General features: G+C 38.4%; 1 protein-coding gene across 1 annotated transcript in view; it reads right to left on the bottom strand.

Moving 5' to 3' along the window:
• Window positions 1–17885, bottom strand: part of PLXDC2 (plexin domain containing 2) — a 279476-nt gene that overhangs the window by 107570 nt on the left and 154021 nt on the right. Inside the window, exon 4 of the mRNA XM_067291774.1 lies at window positions 16454–16523. Coding sequence (XP_067147875.1) covers window positions 16454–16523 — 70 coding nt within the window. The remainder of the gene's footprint in view (window positions 1–16453; window positions 16524–17885) is intronic.

The raw sequence follows: 17885 nt of genomic DNA, 5'->3' as shown, positions 1-17885 counted from the left end.
ATTTAAGAATCTTAGTCAACAGTCCATAGACATTTTTATTCCTTTATATTTCATGCCTCCCCCTCTCAAGGCAAGGGATAATAGCAGAACATAAACTGCAGTAAAACTGAATGGGCTTATAGAAATTGATTTTTATTGCACTATAAAGCCATTGCCAAAACACCTGATTTCATCTGGCTTCAGTGTAACTTCATATTGAGATACATGAAATCACACATCTACTGCCATTCAGCTCAGACTTTAACAAGTATGTAGCTACCCACTTAAGTTAACAGACTCTTAAATTAGTAAGCATTTCTTTCTTTGAAGAAACAATAGTATAATCTCACACTTATTTTTAGTGAGTCAAGTAAGTTCTTTGAAATTCTGAAAACAGCCACTGTTTAAGTTGCATTCGAAAGCCTTTTGACTCCGACTGCTCTCAGACGTGTAGGCACGTATTAGACTGCCATGCACAGGAGCTTGAAATCAGCAGCCACTATTTTGGCTTGAGAAAATAGCTACAAAAGGATTTTTCAAGGTAAGCAGTCCCAGGCATCAAGGGTCATGAGGCAGTTTTACAAGGCCTGCTTTCCTCTTCAGGTTGGTTAAAGACTGAGAGTTATAGGCTATACTTCAGCTTGAACAGATTCTGTAGTACGGTAATGGGTGAAGCTAAAATGCCTCTAGCAGGAACTGCAGGGCAGATCCTGCCTGCTAAGTTATGCCAGCATTGTCTCTGGCAACACACAGCAGCTTTGAAGCCAGCTGACACTTGAGGGAGATGCAGTATTTGTGCTGATGGCCCTATTCCCTTGTCTATTTATCCCCTACTTTTCCAGAGCTGAGATCAGGACTGGCTAGCGAGGCAAAGTACTAACTGCATGATAGATATTCTGCCTACCTTATCACTTCCTGGAGACACACTAGGAAAATATGACCACAAGCTGCTTTTCCAAACTGAAATAAGAGCCTGAGCATCACAATGATGCAAAAGAAACAAAGGAGTCCCCTACCCTCAAAACCCCACTGGTCTAGGAGGCAGTTCCTTAAGTAAGCGGATCATGTGTGTTTTGTCCTGCATATTTGAATCTAACAATCAAAGCAACACACACAATGATATGTGAAATTATTACTAAAATAAGAGTTAGCGGTAGCAGTTCTAAAACAAAAAACCTGCCTAGAATACTCACTGGAACATCAAAAAGAATCAGAACTGACAAAGGCAGGGAAGAAGCTGTTCAAAATAATTGGGACTAAAATGCATTAAAACAAATGTCCAGTTTTGAGGTAAACTTTTAGTAAAAACAACAAAAAACCTATTTTCTATTCCTTCAATTTTTCAAAACGTTCTGATTATTAAATCAATTCTTCTTTAGCAAATTATCATTTCAAGATCTACCAAGGAAAAAAATTCTGATGAATTCTCCCCTAAAATTTTTTGAAAAGCAAACTGTTATTTAGTCATGAATGGTCCTTTTCCACTGCTCACATTTGGAAGTATCTTCTCAGGAGCAAGCATATGCATAATGGGAAAAAGCTTGAAGACTGGGGATGTCAGTTAAACCCGGCATCACTGCTAGAAGGAAGGAGGAAAGGAGGTGAATGGAGCCAAGGTCAAAATTGTAAGGAGGAGTGGGAAACCAGTGAAGAAACTTAGGTCCCAGTTCAAAACTGACAGAGATCCATGGGAACCTGTTTATTTCAATGGCCTTGGTTTCGAAAAACAGACTGCTGTCAATCTGAACTATTTGCAAGGGTAATGAATTTAGCAAGGACTGGCTTGAGACAAGGTTGTTGCCAAGGAAGGAACGGTATTATAATGAAGAAGCTGGCAACAGACAAGTTGTCATAATGTGACTCAGGCAACGGTTGTATGCATTCTGTTTTCGAACAGTTGAGAATGCAAAACATGTAGTAGCATTTGCTCCTCTTAAAATCCACCAAAAGTCAGAGGGGGACAGTCATTACATCCACACTGCTGCACAGCTGAGATATTAAGAAAATCTGTATTCCTAATACTGTCTTTTAGAGATGCTAACGAAATTATGGGTACAGACATTCTTCTGACATTGACAGATCCCAAATAGAGAAATTAGAATATTTTAGCTGCAGTAATGAACATAAATAGGCTTACATGGCTTGATTCATCTGCTTTTCATACTCTCTAGCAGTCTTTCTTCAGAAACACAGATAGGAAATGGAAATTACGGGTAATCAGTAGCTTTGGATACAACAAAAGAGGTACTCTTAATAACAAGAAGAAAGAGAAACTGTATTTATTTTCTAGTAATGCTGTTGGTAACATGTAAAATTATGTGATTAAATAGCTTCTTCTTAATATGGGGCTTTGCTATCAGTAGGATGGTTCCAGTCCTTTTTGTTGCTGCCTTCTTTCAGGTCCCACAAGATATTTCCTACTCCCTCATCAGTGATAACTGGCATCGTGTCCCTGCAGGCTGCTCTGGAACCATTTTAGGATGCAATTCATTTTGTTAATTACATTTCTCCTGCAGTAATTTCAGCATTTGCTTTTAAATCCTTCATTGATTTTAATTAAGCCTGCCTAAGCTTCCAAACTTTTCTTTTAGATAACAACAAGCTGCTTAATGCACAACCACCAAAACCCCTACACTCGCTAATGCAGTTGGAAGCCAAACCTACTGTCACCTGCTAAAATTACTTTGAACATATTGCCAGCGGCACAAGGAATTAGTAAGCTTGAAGTGAAAAAAGGGAGAAGAAATAAGTTTCTTTTCTGAGACATTCTAAGTTGGAAATTAGGACATTGTTTCAAGGCTTTAAATTTCTCATTTTCTTATAATTCTTTTCCTTTATTGATTAAATACAAGAATTCAAATTCTCTGAGGATTTTGTCATGTTGTCAAAAGTGCCTGTTCTTTGGATGGTGGTTCTTCAGCTGTTTTTTGTACATCAAACCTTTACAAGCAACCTATACCACGTAATGCTGCATCCTGTTAGAGATAATTTAGCTAATACAATGCAATGTAGGGGTATTAGATTAAGTTACAAAGATAACATAGCATAAATGTTTAGCTGCTTCCAAGCTCAAGCCCTCTCCTGTGCTTGATTATAATATTGTACTAACATTGAGCAAGCTTAAATACCTTTCATTACACCATCATATGAGCTGTAGAAATACCCCTTAAGGTATTAGATTGGACAGAAAAAAAGTGGAGAAAAACAGAATCAACAGAATTTTGTACCCCTGAATTCCCAGAAGAAAAATTTATTAACTGTATAGGACTGTCATCTAATCATAGCTTTAAAAACACCATATAGTTGAAGTGACATAACAGCTTATGAGTTCTTCTAGATATAACTTTTCTAGTAACCTCTCTTGACAGAATTGAAGGCATTTTATCTGTACCTATGCAAAAGCCTTACCCAAATTATTCTATTCTTCTTCCACCTAACACTACTCACTTAAATGTTTCAGGGAAAAAAATGGACCTTGACATGTCTAAATGCTAAGGTAAGCATTTCTGTTGCTCTGCTACAAATTCTAAACACACTCACCTATTTGAGAAGAGCAGCAATGCTACCTTAAATAACAGAACATGGTTTTGGCAATTGCTTATGAGTTGCCCTGATATGAAATATAGACAATTAGGGAAATATCCTGTGGCAACATGAGGAGCTTTACAATCCCCCTCGCTGGCAGTAGGATCAGGATATAGTTTCTGTGATCAGTTATTTTAACAGTCATTTCTTAGGGAAGCAAAATGATCAGTCAATGCAGAAGTCTGTAGATTTCACCAGAAACACAAGGAAGAACATGGATTTCTTGAAGTGTTTTAGGAATAAGAACATACATTTATGACACAGTTACATATACAGATTATGATATATTGGGAAGATGAGACCCACATTTTCCCTGGTTGTTAGGAACAATCAGCAATGGTACATGGCACCAATCAGCAGTACAACTGCCTCAGGTACACGATTTCACATCTGAAATTTTAATTCTGTGTTTACAGAAGCCTGATTTGAAGTCTACAAGTTCCCCTTAAAGACAAAAGGGAAGAGCCTTCACTATGAGGCACATGGGACCAGCTGACTAAAATCGTTTTACTAGCCCTTTGCATTTTTCCTTTAAATCAATTTCATTAAGAATTCAACACATTCAAAGAAATCTTACTCCAGAGGACAGGGAATAGTGCTGTTGTCAAAGCGAGACATAACTTTTGGAGAAGGACAATTGTTATTTATTTTGAATGCTGTCCAAATATAATAAGATCTCACCTCATAACAGAAATACTGCAATTTTTCAGTAGTTCTTATGTGTAATAATTAATACTAACTATGAGCTGAATTTTCAACACATTTCCCAGCCTTATTGGTCTCTAGATGGTCTATGCTTTAAAATGCTTTTTTTTTTTTAAATGTAACAAACTACCAGCATATATTTTTGACTTTATGAAACAAACATATGAAAATATTATTATAAACACGTTTTTATGAATCTTAGAAGGTTTATGGCTGAGCACGTTTCATTGGGTCCATAACTTCTACAGTGATACATCATTATTATGAAATATCATATTATAGCAACAAAAGGCCTATTTCCCACTCTTTATCAGGAATTTTATCTTTTAATTACACACTAAATATACCAGCCATTGTTCTCATCAGCTTCCAGTTGCCTGAGTTTAGGTTGGAAATGATTTTTTTTTCCTCAGTAAAAGACTTTTCAGTTTCAGTTTGCAGAGTTCAATTATTCTGTATTTACATTGAGAATAGCAGGTAAAAGTGTGATGTGATATGAAAGACAAAACAACACCACAGAAAATCTTATTTGAGACTGGACATACATAGTAGTTATCACAAAGTTAATTGGTACAAAGTCAGAAAACTTTTGAACTTATAAACATGCAGCAAAGCAAATAAGCTCTATATTTTGTAGGACATACAGAAACAAAGACTTCAGAAAATTCATCTGTTAAAGATATTTACTACAGAATAAAAGCATTATTATTGAAATCTTGCAACGCTACTAGAAAGACAGAACATAAGATATATGCCTACTATAAAATTCCACAGTAAAAAACTATGGATCACTCTTAGCCACAGCCTATACCTAATAACTTCCCAGCCTTCTGTGAAGTAGTTGCTGGCTCTCCCGAAGGCTGTTTGCCTTAACATTAAACCATTTAATTTATTATTAAATATTAGCTGCCCATAAACCTAAAACTCAAGGTTGGCAAGTGCTTTTCTGTATCAAGATCAGAGTGATGGAAAGGCATATGGATTTTTATCACAGCTGGTCATTATCTTTGCCCTAAGTGTTTCTGATCCAATTTGTAAGGATACAGCATAAGGGCAGGAGCAGAAAACGCTGTAGGAGTTTGCTGACTGAAGGCAAGACAAAATAGAGTTTCAGAGGAAAACTGATAGAAGGATTATTTTCTTTCAGGAAAAGGAAAGGTAGTTCCAGAAGGGACACTTGAAATGGGCAGGACAGACAAAGGAAGCTTAACAGAGAGAAGAGTTTTTCATCAGTTTTGTTGTAATAAGAGATGTAGGAAACAGACAGGATGGCAGGAGGGAAATAGAGGGCAATTGTATGACCTGAAATTTGCCAGTCAACAGCCAGAGCTGCCCACCGCTGATGATGAGTGTAATCCTCTGCAATAAACACAGCATAGGCTGAGTAAGTGATTTTGGCTAGAAACACAGCGATTCACTCAGTTTTATATTACCATTGCGATTTAACAGCTGTTGACCATACACTAATTTGTGTTATCAAATAGCGCTTCATTAAGTGATGAGCACACCTCCTGCTGGCTTCTGTGTTGAAGGGTCCAGAGCAGCAGGAATGATCAGAAAAGCCCTAGACCGAGATTTCTGGCAGTCTCCAATAAGATACTCCATTCACTACAGTGATATTCTAGATATTGTAGTACAGTGAGCCAGGCAAAATTCATTCCACCTATTCACTGGTTTTGAGAGAAAGTTTAAGAAAGTAAATTTATGAAAGATGCAGGGAAAATGCATGCACTCATCAGTCTCTCCTAAGGACTGGAAGTCTCCAGTTCCGATAGCATAGGCTTATTCTAGGCTCCAAATTCACAACCATCCTCACCCTTTCCAGTCTCAGGTCTTTGCCCTGTGGACCCTTCTCTTCACATGGCACCACTAGCCAGGTGGGCAGATTTCTCTCCTACTCAGAGGTATTGCTCTGTGTGCCAACACAAAATGATAGAGCTCAGAGGGTGCAACATTCAGGCCTTATTCCCTTCCAAGCAGCAGACTGTCCTCTTTTACTGAAAGTAAAGTACTGCAAAATGTGATGCAAAATTACATTAAAACTTTCTTCAGTTTGGAAATTATTTTCATAATATCCCTCATGTTGTTTTTAAAGCAGGAAAATTAAACATGAACACTATAACCCTGTTAACACACTCAGGGTCCATAAAGATCTTCGTAACATATTATCCCTGTATAGTACTTAACAGTCTTAAGCAGCTAACTCTTAACTTACTAGGGTTTTCTCTTTTTAGTTTGGAAGATATTTTTCCTCTTTGTTACTTGTTCCCCAAGTTATATGCACACTTGTATACAGTTTGATAGTGGAATAAGTATGATTCTTTTTTGTGAGAATAACAGACACCTTTGAGCCAGTTGTCCTGACTGGTCAGTGTTTAGAAACAGCGCTTTGCTACCTCACAGTTACTCCTCAGCCTGAATTCTGATAATGTCAGGTTTCTGCAAAAAATGTATTTCTGTGTCTTCAATACCTACGATTTTATCTTGGATCAACAGCGGATAGGAACGTTGCAGTTTTGATGAAAGGCTATGCAGTGTCATCTTACATGCACAAAAAGACCTATCTCTTCAATAAGTACAAATAATTTTTAAGCTCATGATCTGTCCTTAAGAAATAACATGATCATGCTGAGTTCTTGACTGCAGTTTTAAAGAATTACCAACTTTTATTTGGTATATCCAAAAATAAATCCAAAGTGGGATTTCATATTGGGATGCCTTTTTATTTCTTTTTCTGGTACTCTTTCCATTACTAATGGTGGTAGGAGTGCTCAAGCAGCGTGCACCACGATAAGAATAGTTTCAAGTAATTCTTGAGCAGGAATGTTCCTCTATTGAAGGAGGATTTATGAAAAACAATCTTTGTTATCAGCAGCTTTTCTTAGTATACTCTTTACAAATTTAACTGCTTGCTCCAACTTTAATATGGCAACATGTGACTGAATCCCCATTCTCAGGTACATGCCAGAACTTTGCTGCAATACAACTGGGAGTCACTGTCTCAAGTACCTCCTGCTCTGTCTGTGTTGGTTGCTGTGTCTGTGTCAGTTGCTGTGTCTGTGTCTGACAGGCTGTCTAGTTTCCAGATCTCTGAGCAGTCCGCTACAACAATGAGGTGATACATGGCTTGCTTTTTAAAGGCCCATCCTTGCTTTGCTTCAAAATCTTTTGCTCATTTTTATTGGCTCTTGTTGCTGTACTGCCCATATATACTCACCAGTCCTCTAATATTCTTGGTTGTATTTGGCCAGTACTTGTTGTCCTTGGCATTCTTGGTTCTGTTTCAAACAACCTAACCTCTGTTCTTAGTGCTATGATTCAATTGCCTATAAGATGCCATTTTAGATGCTATCTTTTGGCTGGTTTAACTGGTTGCGAGTTTTCTAACAGCAGTTCCTTCTTGCAATTCTTAAATAAGGCTATCAACGCAGAGCAATTTTAATTAGTTTTTTTCTTCACAACAACTTTGAGTCCTTCTTTGCGTTTCATTTCTTCATGTTTTGTATTTGTGCATTTGCTGTTGCATGCATGTGGACATTTCTGTAGCCTTCCACAAAGCTGGTAAATTCTCTTGATATTCAACTTACCCAGCTTTATAAATCTAAAAGTTTAAACATCTACATCAGAGCTGATCACCCCCAGGCTCTCTTCATAGTGATATACATTGACATAGAATTAGGCACTTAGGCTGCAATTCATCCAACCTATTTTAAATGTCTGCCTTAAACATCCACACATTCTACTGAATATACTGATTACATCTCTACTGACTATGTAAGAGCTCAGGCAGACAAACACAGATACAGGTTTCTGCACAGTTAGATGAATTGCACCCTTTGTATATAAGCTATTTGTTCTGCCTGTAAATTTGCCTACAGGCAATGCACATCTCTATAGCTCATGGCAGAGTTATTTCAGACTCTGTGCACTTTCATTCAAATGTCCCTTCTGGAACTACCTGTGATCAAGCCACCGTGAATCAGTTAAGCTTTCTTGAAGCAATAATCATGTCAACTCGGTCCTTTTGCTTTCCTTCACCAAACACTAATTTATTTGTTCTCTGTTATTTTTTACTTCTTGATGGTGTAAATTTTATAAGTTATAAAGATTCTAAGATGTGTCTTACCAACTGATTTTTACAGGGGGCGTCCTAGCTGTTACTGACTTGTTCAGAGATTGCTGGAGTAGACAGCGATCTTTGCTTATTACATATCATGTGGCTGCTCCTACCTTGTTCAGTTTATAATCTATTCCTCTACAATCCTGTTTTTTTCCTAGTGTAATTTACCTATTACTAAATATGCTCTTTTTCATGTTTATTTGCTTAGGGATAGAAGCCTGCCACAAGTGTTTGCTCTGCATTGTTTTCTCTTTACTTTGTTTCAAATTTCACATACCTGCAGAAACCCACTCATTTCCAACATAATAACCTGCATGACTGAGTACAGAGAGCACCAAAACATTGAAGTTTCATCTTTTCATTCATACTGATACTGTTGCCTCCTGCACCATTCACCTGTGCTCCTAGACACAATGGTATGATGGCTTCCCCACTGGGAGCTGCTACTGAATTACTGATCTATTAAGAGACAATTACTTATCCTAGTAGTAGTGACCTCCATTTTGACTTCTTCTTCCACCTGCTTCTTCTGCAGTTTTGTTCCCTCTAGCTTTACACCAAACTTTACCAGAATTCTCACATCTCCTCGCTACAGTCCAGTGCCCCCTATCAATTAAAATCACATCCAGCTTTCAGTGTATAAACTTCTTTCAGCTCATCCCCTCACTCGGCTCCTGGCTCCTTAATACCTCACTGAGTCTCCCTCTGCTCACTCAGCCTGTGCTCTAGTCTTCAGCATTTGCTATTCCTCTTCTCCCATAAGTACAGTCCATCTAGCTGGGGTCTGTACATTGAGCTCCCTGAGCACTCTAAGCTTCAGCCTCCCACTGCTCTACATCTATTTCTCTCCTAGATTCAGGCCTAAGTCTCTTCCTTTGAACTTGGAAATCAGCAGTTATTTGCTCAAGTTAAGACTGAATAAAAAATTAACCAGAGACTTCAAGATTTATCTCACAGACCTAATTTCTATTTTTAGTTTGCTGAAAGGAATTACTCCCACATTTTAGGGGCTGGTGTTTGAGTAACATTTTTCTTCCAGTTCAGAAGATTTCATTTCAATAATGATATCATAGTTAACTGAAATGAATTTGCTAGAGAAACATTTCAAGTGTAGTCATAACCAGGGTACTAATACTTGAATTGACTCTCTTTTGCAAACAATCACTGGCTTTAGGAATAAAACATGGTGGACAGTGCAAAACAAACAGCTTCCGTGTCAAAAAATGCTAGTCATGGCAGAATTGCCTGTATCAAATTATAAAAGTCACTTAGAGGTAAAGAAAATTTAATAGAAACAGGTTTTGAAAACCTTAACAAAAACAGCTATGGAACCCAGGCTGATAGTTACGTATCAGAAAAATGTATTTTTAGGGGATATAGACATGGATTTCTTTTTAACAAACAACTCCTGAAAGATTGGCTAAATCAAAGTTTATATTGATCTGGCAGGATGATCTAATCTGTTCTGGAGCTTCCAGACACTGTTCTGCCGGGGGGCAGTGGGAGTTGGGAAGAGCTAAGAGGAAGTAATGAAACTGTGAAATAAGGGGAAGTTATTTCCAGTATATACTTCACAGGTGCCTCTAGTAGGAAGCAGCCCCAAACTAACCCCAAGTTTTGTGCATCTATTTTGAGGAAGACTTTTGCTTCATTTTTTGCCTACTCAAATATTTTATTCATATTCTAAACACCTTTTGTATGCATTCACTACAATTTCTACTATTGCCATGCTTCCTGCTACACCACCATGAGAGGGCAAAGGATAGGAAGAATCTCCTCTTAGCCCCAGTGAATAGACTCAGTGGACAGGCAGGGTAAATGTCCTGGAGTCCGTGATCTGAATGGAGTTGGAAAGACCGGGGCCTGGAGAAACAGAATAATGGTGGCTGGGTGGGCAAAGGGCTCCGTTCTGGTCGTTATCTGAGTGCTAACCGTGCTTTATTGCTGGTTTCCCAAGAGTAGCTTCCTACTGCAGGTTCCTCCATAAAGTCTTTTGAAATCTTGCCAGGCCTCCATGCCATACGTTACCAGACCTATAGGGATGGCGTTTCTCATTCTGTTACCACTCCTGTGTCTACAAGATGGGCTGTAGCATGAGCCATGATACATTTAGAAGTTGTATGAACCTAACTCACGAACCTCCACCCTGAAGCCTAGAAAATGGGTGTGGGTCCAACAAGCAGCTTTCAGCTCCTGTCTTCAATTTGATTCCAGTTCCCTCCCTAATGCCTTATGAAGCTTTGCTTTGAACATACCCTCAAAATTTTCTGCGTTATTAGCCCTCTACAATAATCTGATAAGCAGATTTAGCTTTGGGGCATCAAGAAGTCCAGGTTTTTATATCACTTCTTCCCCTACCCCCACCCCATCACTTTAAAGGTATATCTGCTGAGTTAAAAAGGCTGAGGCCTAGATTCACAAAGTTTAGTATTAGATTTTATCCTTGGATTGTCCAACCTCTACAGCAATTATGTTTTTATACAATAGAAGTTTTTAGTTACATTTAGATGGTACTGCTACTGCTGAAAACTCTACTAGTGTGTTCAGTGATAACTATAGGAGCTGTCATTACAAATACCTAGTACAATATGAATAGTAAAAATTAAAAGATAAAACATCTCCCAAACATTCTTAGAGTAGACATTAGAGTATATGGCATATAACAACAATACACCAGTTGTATGAGTACTCTTTGTGGATAACCTACTTAACTTGAGGCTTTTACCCTTTTTAGGTGGATATATGCTTCTATAGTTACACAATTATATATTCTACCATTATTTACCATTTTTCTAAAAATGAATGCCAGAACTCTACCACATTTATAGATGCCACTTCCACATGAAATTAAGTACATTTTTGGTACAAAGACAAAATGCTGAAAAAGCTAAGTATTAATTTTCCCAAAAATCATATGAAAGAATATGCTGGAAGATGTTTTTCCTAAGATCCTAAAATAGTGTTTAGCATTGATATGATTCATAAAATAAGTTACTTTTAAATCCAGCTCTGACTAAAAAATATCTCAGTCTTGATTGCCCACAGATGAATTCAGGAAGACAACATAGGTCCATTAAAATCAGCCTAGATGGTAAACTTATAATCAAGCACATATCATCAGAAATATTGCTGAACTCATCACAGTTCAAAAGGCAACAGCACAAACCACTATATCAAATAGGCACATACTGAACTGAAGTAAGTTCACAATATGTTCAATATGTGTGTAAAGGTTGTGTTACATTACCTTTAAAAATATGACTGCTATTGAAATGGAAAATAATTTACATACTCAGTCTTCAGACAGATTATCAGTAGGTTTTGCTACTATTTTTGAAGAATACAGGCACTACTATATGGGGCTGAGCTATACAGTCCACTTCTCGTCAGAATCCTTTCGCTGACTCCACCCACTTGCATTTGCTTCTGAAGCATCCAGTCCTGGGTGGTTATGGGATCATTTGTCCACCAAGGAAGTTTTCTATCTCCTATCAGGATTTGGCCTAAATCCAGAAACTGGAATCTTCCAAAATTCCAGTCTCCTTTCACCCTACTATTAACTGGCATTTTCTTGTATTATTTTATATACTCTTGTTGGCCATTTGAAGGTTCTTCCATGAATTTCTCAGTTCCAATAACCTGCTAGCCTTGATTTCTAGATGTGCTGTATGTTGCAAAAAATAAACATTTAGGAAAATAAGAGTTAAAGATACCTTGAAGAATTCCCCAGTAAAATACCAGAAGTTTAGCCATGCTGTCTGATGCACTTTCCAGTAAAATCTGACAGAGCTAATGTATTCTTTTATAAAGAAGTGCTTAACTATATCCTTGATAGCGTAATTCTAGAAAAAGCTCTATGACCGAAATATTGTTTCCCCAGTATACGATAACACAGCACAACCTTCTTATTTGTTGTCTCTATTACTGCTACAAGTATCCATAGTTAAAGGTGAAAGTCAAGTATGTTTTATGCTCTTAAGCAGTCTGGTTCTATCAGATGTCCTTGACTTGCAGAATACATAAAATACTATTTTTGCACTCCAGAGAAAGAACAGAGATTGAAACTACTGTAAGACCCCTTGTGCTCTCCCATTATCCAAACCATCAGGAGAAATTCAGAAAAAGAAAATTAAAACCTTTATTAGTCCCTGGCAATAAATATAAGGCTTAGTGAAAATCCATAATATTCTGGGTTAGCTGCTACCCTTCTCTGCAATGTTGCTACAGGTACAGCAATACCATAGAGAAATGCTCAGCTGAAGAGAGATGTCACAAAAGGAAAAAGAAGTTTCCTAAATAATTCACAGTACCTGATACAAGGCTGGCACTAGAAAAGGTAGACTGATAAACAGCAAAATAAGCCATACAGAACAAATAAAAGGGAGTTACTACCATGGGTGTGGAAAGTTAACAGAAACAAGCATGAACAGCTGTGTGTTGCCCCATGTTGAGCAGGATGTGGAACGGATTCTTGTGAAAAGGATGGCATCACTGCCCGGAGCGCTGCAGGACAGAGCAGAGGCTTTTCCCAGCCCCGCAGCCACCCCGCTCTGTCGGTGGGTGTCAGTGACTGGGAACAAAAGAGGCTTCTTGAGCTCAGCTCCCCGACATTTGCCACGCTACAGAAATCTAACTGGCAGTTTGCATGGTTTATTATGGAAATATCTAAACTTGTGGCCTGTAAAGCACAAACTGTGGAAAGCTTCACAGGAAACAAAACTCAGCATTTTCCTGTGTTATCTGCTATTTTTAAAGCCTTGAGAACTCTCCAGAGGTTGTTTTAAAAATGCTCTCTGTAGGAATCCTGGGAGACAGATGCCCATTTTCCACAGAACCACAAATTACTAAATTTTGCTAATAAAAATATTATAAGCTCTCTTACCTCCATCTTATGGATTAAATAGCCTTGCCAAAATACAAGTTGAGGACAATTGCAAATGAAGCCCACAAACTAGTCATTTTCATTCCTTGTTCTTCCTTCTCTTAGTCAAGCACAATCATCTCTCAGCAAAACCATTTGGAAGTGGAAATAAATATTAAACAGAAAAAAGTTTAATTTTACACCCTGGCAGTTTCAAAGTCATCTTAAGTAACCCTGAAGCACTACTATGTCACAGTGCAGCCTACATGAAGAATAGTGGAAACCACTGGATAGGCAGGGCATAGACATTTTTACTGTGACAGGGATTTAATGTGCTATTGTTTTCAACTTTCCTTTTAACAAGGCTATTTAATTCATGACTGGGAGGTAAAAACAGTTTGCAATGTTGTCATTAACGTAATTAATCATGTCCTGTTCTCCAGGAAGTGGACATCTGTCACGTGGGATTCCTGTACACATTAACTTTGTCATTCTTTAGATCTCAGAATAACCTCTGGAGGTCTTCCAGATCTCTAATAATAGAAATACCATTTAAAAAAGTTGAATACGAATAAACTGTAGAACCATACCATAAAAAAAAAAAAAAAAAAAACACACCTGGAACCTGTCTTTATCATTTGTTGTCATGCTGCAAGTCACACTGCACCGTAAGTGATTTATGGTAACAAAATTTGCAAATATATCCAAAGCAGAAGAGCTGTCAGAGAGTTATGACACAAACAGATCTTTCTTTTCCTGGCACTTGTAAGCCTTAAAGTTTCAGAAAAATGGATCAACAGAATGACTTACAGTTACTGAGCTTAATCTAGATACTATTTTTAAAGCAATTATTGACTAGAACTTGGTTTCCCAAAATCTTGGTTAATTTTGAAGGACAAAACCATGGAAGCATCACATCAAAAACAGGAGTAACTCTGTGCTAATGTCAATGACCTTGGTAAAAGGACAGATGTTAAAGTCGTATTCAGCTTGACAGAATAAGCCATATATCTATTCACTGCAATATTGTTGTATGCAGTAAGTCATTAGAAATGGAGTAAAAGAAAAGCAAAATTATCATTCATGTTCCATTAACTCTAGTAGCAATAGAAGAGTGGTGCAGCTAACACATCCAGTTCTGTATGCCTACGTGCTTCTTCTTCTTTTTTTTTTTTTTTTTTTTTTTTTTTTTTTATTAAAACCCCCCCCAAAATTCCCCGAATGCTCTACACCAAAAGTAAAAAGCATGTTTCCCTCACAAATTAGCAGAGGAACATCAAAAAGTTTGTGTAGATATCTTAAAAATGATCTTTTAAAAAGCCTCATCTAACCTTCAGATCCCCTCCCTGATCTCCTCTAGTTCATCAATATCCGACACCTTACTCTAGGATGCAAAGTATCAGATTATTAACAATACTCCAAAATTTGTGAAAAATAGTCCCTCCCCCCCCAAGCATTCTTCCTGCCATTTTCACATTTTTCAGTGTAATCTTCCATCCTTCCCCCCTTAAACAAAAAAACCCACAACCCCCCAAAAGCCCTGGTTCTCCTTGGGAACCTAACTTTACTCCCAAGTTTTTGGGGCAGAAAGGGGAACATGATGACAGTAGCAATACAATTCAGGGCTTACATAAGAAGCCCAGCAGAGTAACCACAAAAGAAAAAATACCTGGAGAAAGAGAGAACTTGGTGAATTTCTAAGGAACCAGCTTCTGCAGCAAGGACAAGGAGGCATTTATAGGATGAACATGGTCCTCGTACTGCTACTTTGGCTGTGCAGCTGGCAGATAGGGTTCATTCCACCCTGTTCTTTCACAGCACACAGATCATCCACTTGATTTTGGCACCACATCAAATATAACTCCTCTGATAGGAGAATACAGAATTAGGCACTGGCGTTCAAGCACTGAAATGTAACTAAAAGCTAAACAGAATGGAAAACAGAAATCTCCAAATCCCAAACAGCAGTTCACAGCTCATCTGGTCCTACTCAGCATCAAAATATCATTATTGATGAAGACGGGAAAATCTTGATACTGGAGACACCCCATAGTTCAGCATGATTTTTATTATTCTGACTGCAAATCAACCATTTAATATCAGCCTTTATTCACAGCTGTCCATCTCCCCTGGCTTGTGCTGCTTTGGTAGCAAAATGGAGATCCTGACACAGCACATCAGACTGCAACTTCCCTTCCAGCTCCTACTTTTGTTGGGACTCTGGCTGTAAGTATTCCCCCAAACTTTTGTCATACTCCTCCCATTCATAGCTCTAGTGGGATATGAGATCTCTATGTCCTTGTCCCCCAGGCCCTAGCCAGGCTGGCCAGTCACAGCACAAGAAGGAAGAATCTTGACTGAGGAGGGGGTAGGTTTGGTCCTAGTGGTGCCTATTCCTGCCTCCTTGTCCTGCCATACCTCTAGGCAGAGCACTCAGAGTCCATGAACTTGTCGGCATCTTTAGGGAGCAAAGGATGCTGTTGGGTGTCCTCCCCGTGATGCTCCTCCTGCCTCTGTCTCTTCTGCTATCTCCATGCTCTTTCAAAGGATGGTGGGGCTGTTTGTAAGGCAGGAGCTCAGCAGGAACTGCAGCGGTGGAAGGGTTGGCCCTAGCCACGTGGGCACCCAAAGCAACAGGGCCAGGAGCTTGAACTGTTTTATACCTCCTGTCTTTCCCCCAGAAAAGGAGGAGAGGAACACTACCAGTACTGCTGCAGGCAAGCCATACTGCACCGACACAGCAGACTACCCCTCACTCGCCTTACAACTGACAAGCTGCACTGCTTCTACCAGCGCTTCTCATCTTTGGATCATAAATCGCCTGCCCTCAAGCAGCCATAACCTGTTGTCTAAGTTTCCCTTTCTGTTTTGGCTTCAACACCATCTCCACAACCAGTGCAACTTCTCCAACCACAAAAGGAAAAAAATAAAAGATAACTGGGGAAAAAAACCTAAACAGAAAATGATTAATGCTATAAGGCTTTCTGCTGAAAAGGTTTTATATCAGTTTAGCTTTTGCAGCTGGAGGCTTTTCATCATATTGATATTTTGTAATGTTCTTTTTGTGAAAAGCAAAATTTCCTAAATAAATGCTGCAGTTTATCTCTTGACATCTATGGGGAGGGGAGGGGGAAGGTATTTTTAAATAGCTGCAAGAAACTCTTCTCAAGTTACTCGAAGTGAATGGGTAGAAAGCCACTTACCTCCAGTTGCCACAGTGATTTCACGTAGGAAATGGCCATAAAATGGAAAATCGAAGGACAGATTCACTCTCTGCAAGGAACAACACCAGAAAAATCAAATCAATAATGTGAAGAAAAGTAAGATAAAATAAAATGAAGATCCCTCCACTTCAAAAAATCTGCTTCAACCATTTCTTTTTGTTTTTCACTGAAGTCTTGTTATTCTAAATTTGGAATTGACAATAGCTAACTGGAAACAATTCTGTGTAGCACTTAAAAGCCTGATAGCAATGGATCTAAACAGCTGGAGACTTTAGAAAATAAAATAAATCTCTCTCAAATAGACATTTTAACCATCTGATAAGAATAAATTAAAAAAAAAAAAAAGATTTGCTGAATTTTTCCTAAACAATGGCTTTAGACTCTTTCTTAAAAAGAGCCATCAATATTTAAGGCCGTTGCAATATATAAATTTGACAGCATTCCCACTCCCTTGCCTGTATGTGGTTTGCTCCTCAGAGGTCCTCAGCCACATAGTCCTTCAGATTCAGAGCTCTCCTGACACCCTGCTGCTACCTTGGTATGTATCTGACAAGTGGTCACTGGAAGACACTTCCTCCACCAAATCTGAGTGACACCAGTTCCCAAAGCTCTCTATACAGCTAACTAGAAGGAAATCCTATGTCCCTCTGAATACTCTGGAAAAAAGTATGAAGATGCAGGACCCCATAGTAATATCCCAGAGCATCACACCCACAGAAAGGAAGTATCTTGATATCCTAAAATTACCGTTTGTACCAGTCAGGTTAACGTAAAAGCAAATGCATGCATTTATTTATACAACAGGCAAAAGAGATACCAGATGCAATCATTTCTAAAGAAATAGGCAACAGAAGTACTAGAAAACTCCATGTAATCTACTTATCAAAAAATAAAATGGAAGTATCTCTTTTCCTGTCTTTTTTCCCCTCTGTCAACCTGCAGGTGATAATCCCTTACAAAAGGCTCAGCTGAATTCACAGCAGAAAACTCTAGTTCACAGAACATACTATGGTCCTTACCTAAGGTCCCTATAAGCTACAGTTCAAATTCAAGCTCATTTTTCCTCTCTATCTCTGGCTCCCTCCTTTCCTACTTGTTCCACTCCTTTCCTAAAGGCCACTGATTCTTTAATCCAGTCAGGAAGAAATTGCAACTTACTTTTCACCATGCCATTGGCTTCCCCATTCTGCTTTGGAAATGCTATGCTAATCTTCTTTGACAATGTCCACCTGTAATTATCACCTGGCCTGCCACCAGGCTAAACCCTAAACAAATCATTAGTCATGATGGAGATGGAATGATAGGAGAGGAAGAAATGATGAAATCCCAGTGAGGTCTTTTCACAGCATAAGTGTTGTATCCCATAAATACATAGCACTTGCTATTTGGGCTTCAAGCAGCTACGTAACTG

The sequence above is a fragment of the Apteryx mantelli genome, chromosome 2 (assembly GCF_036417845.1).
Source record: "Apteryx mantelli isolate bAptMan1 chromosome 2, bAptMan1.hap1, whole genome shotgun sequence".
NCBI lineage: Eukaryota > Metazoa > Chordata > Aves > Apterygiformes > Apterygidae > Apteryx > Apteryx mantelli.
Note: the sequence above shows the minus strand (reverse complement) of the source record. Positions and strands in the feature narration are given on the sequence as shown.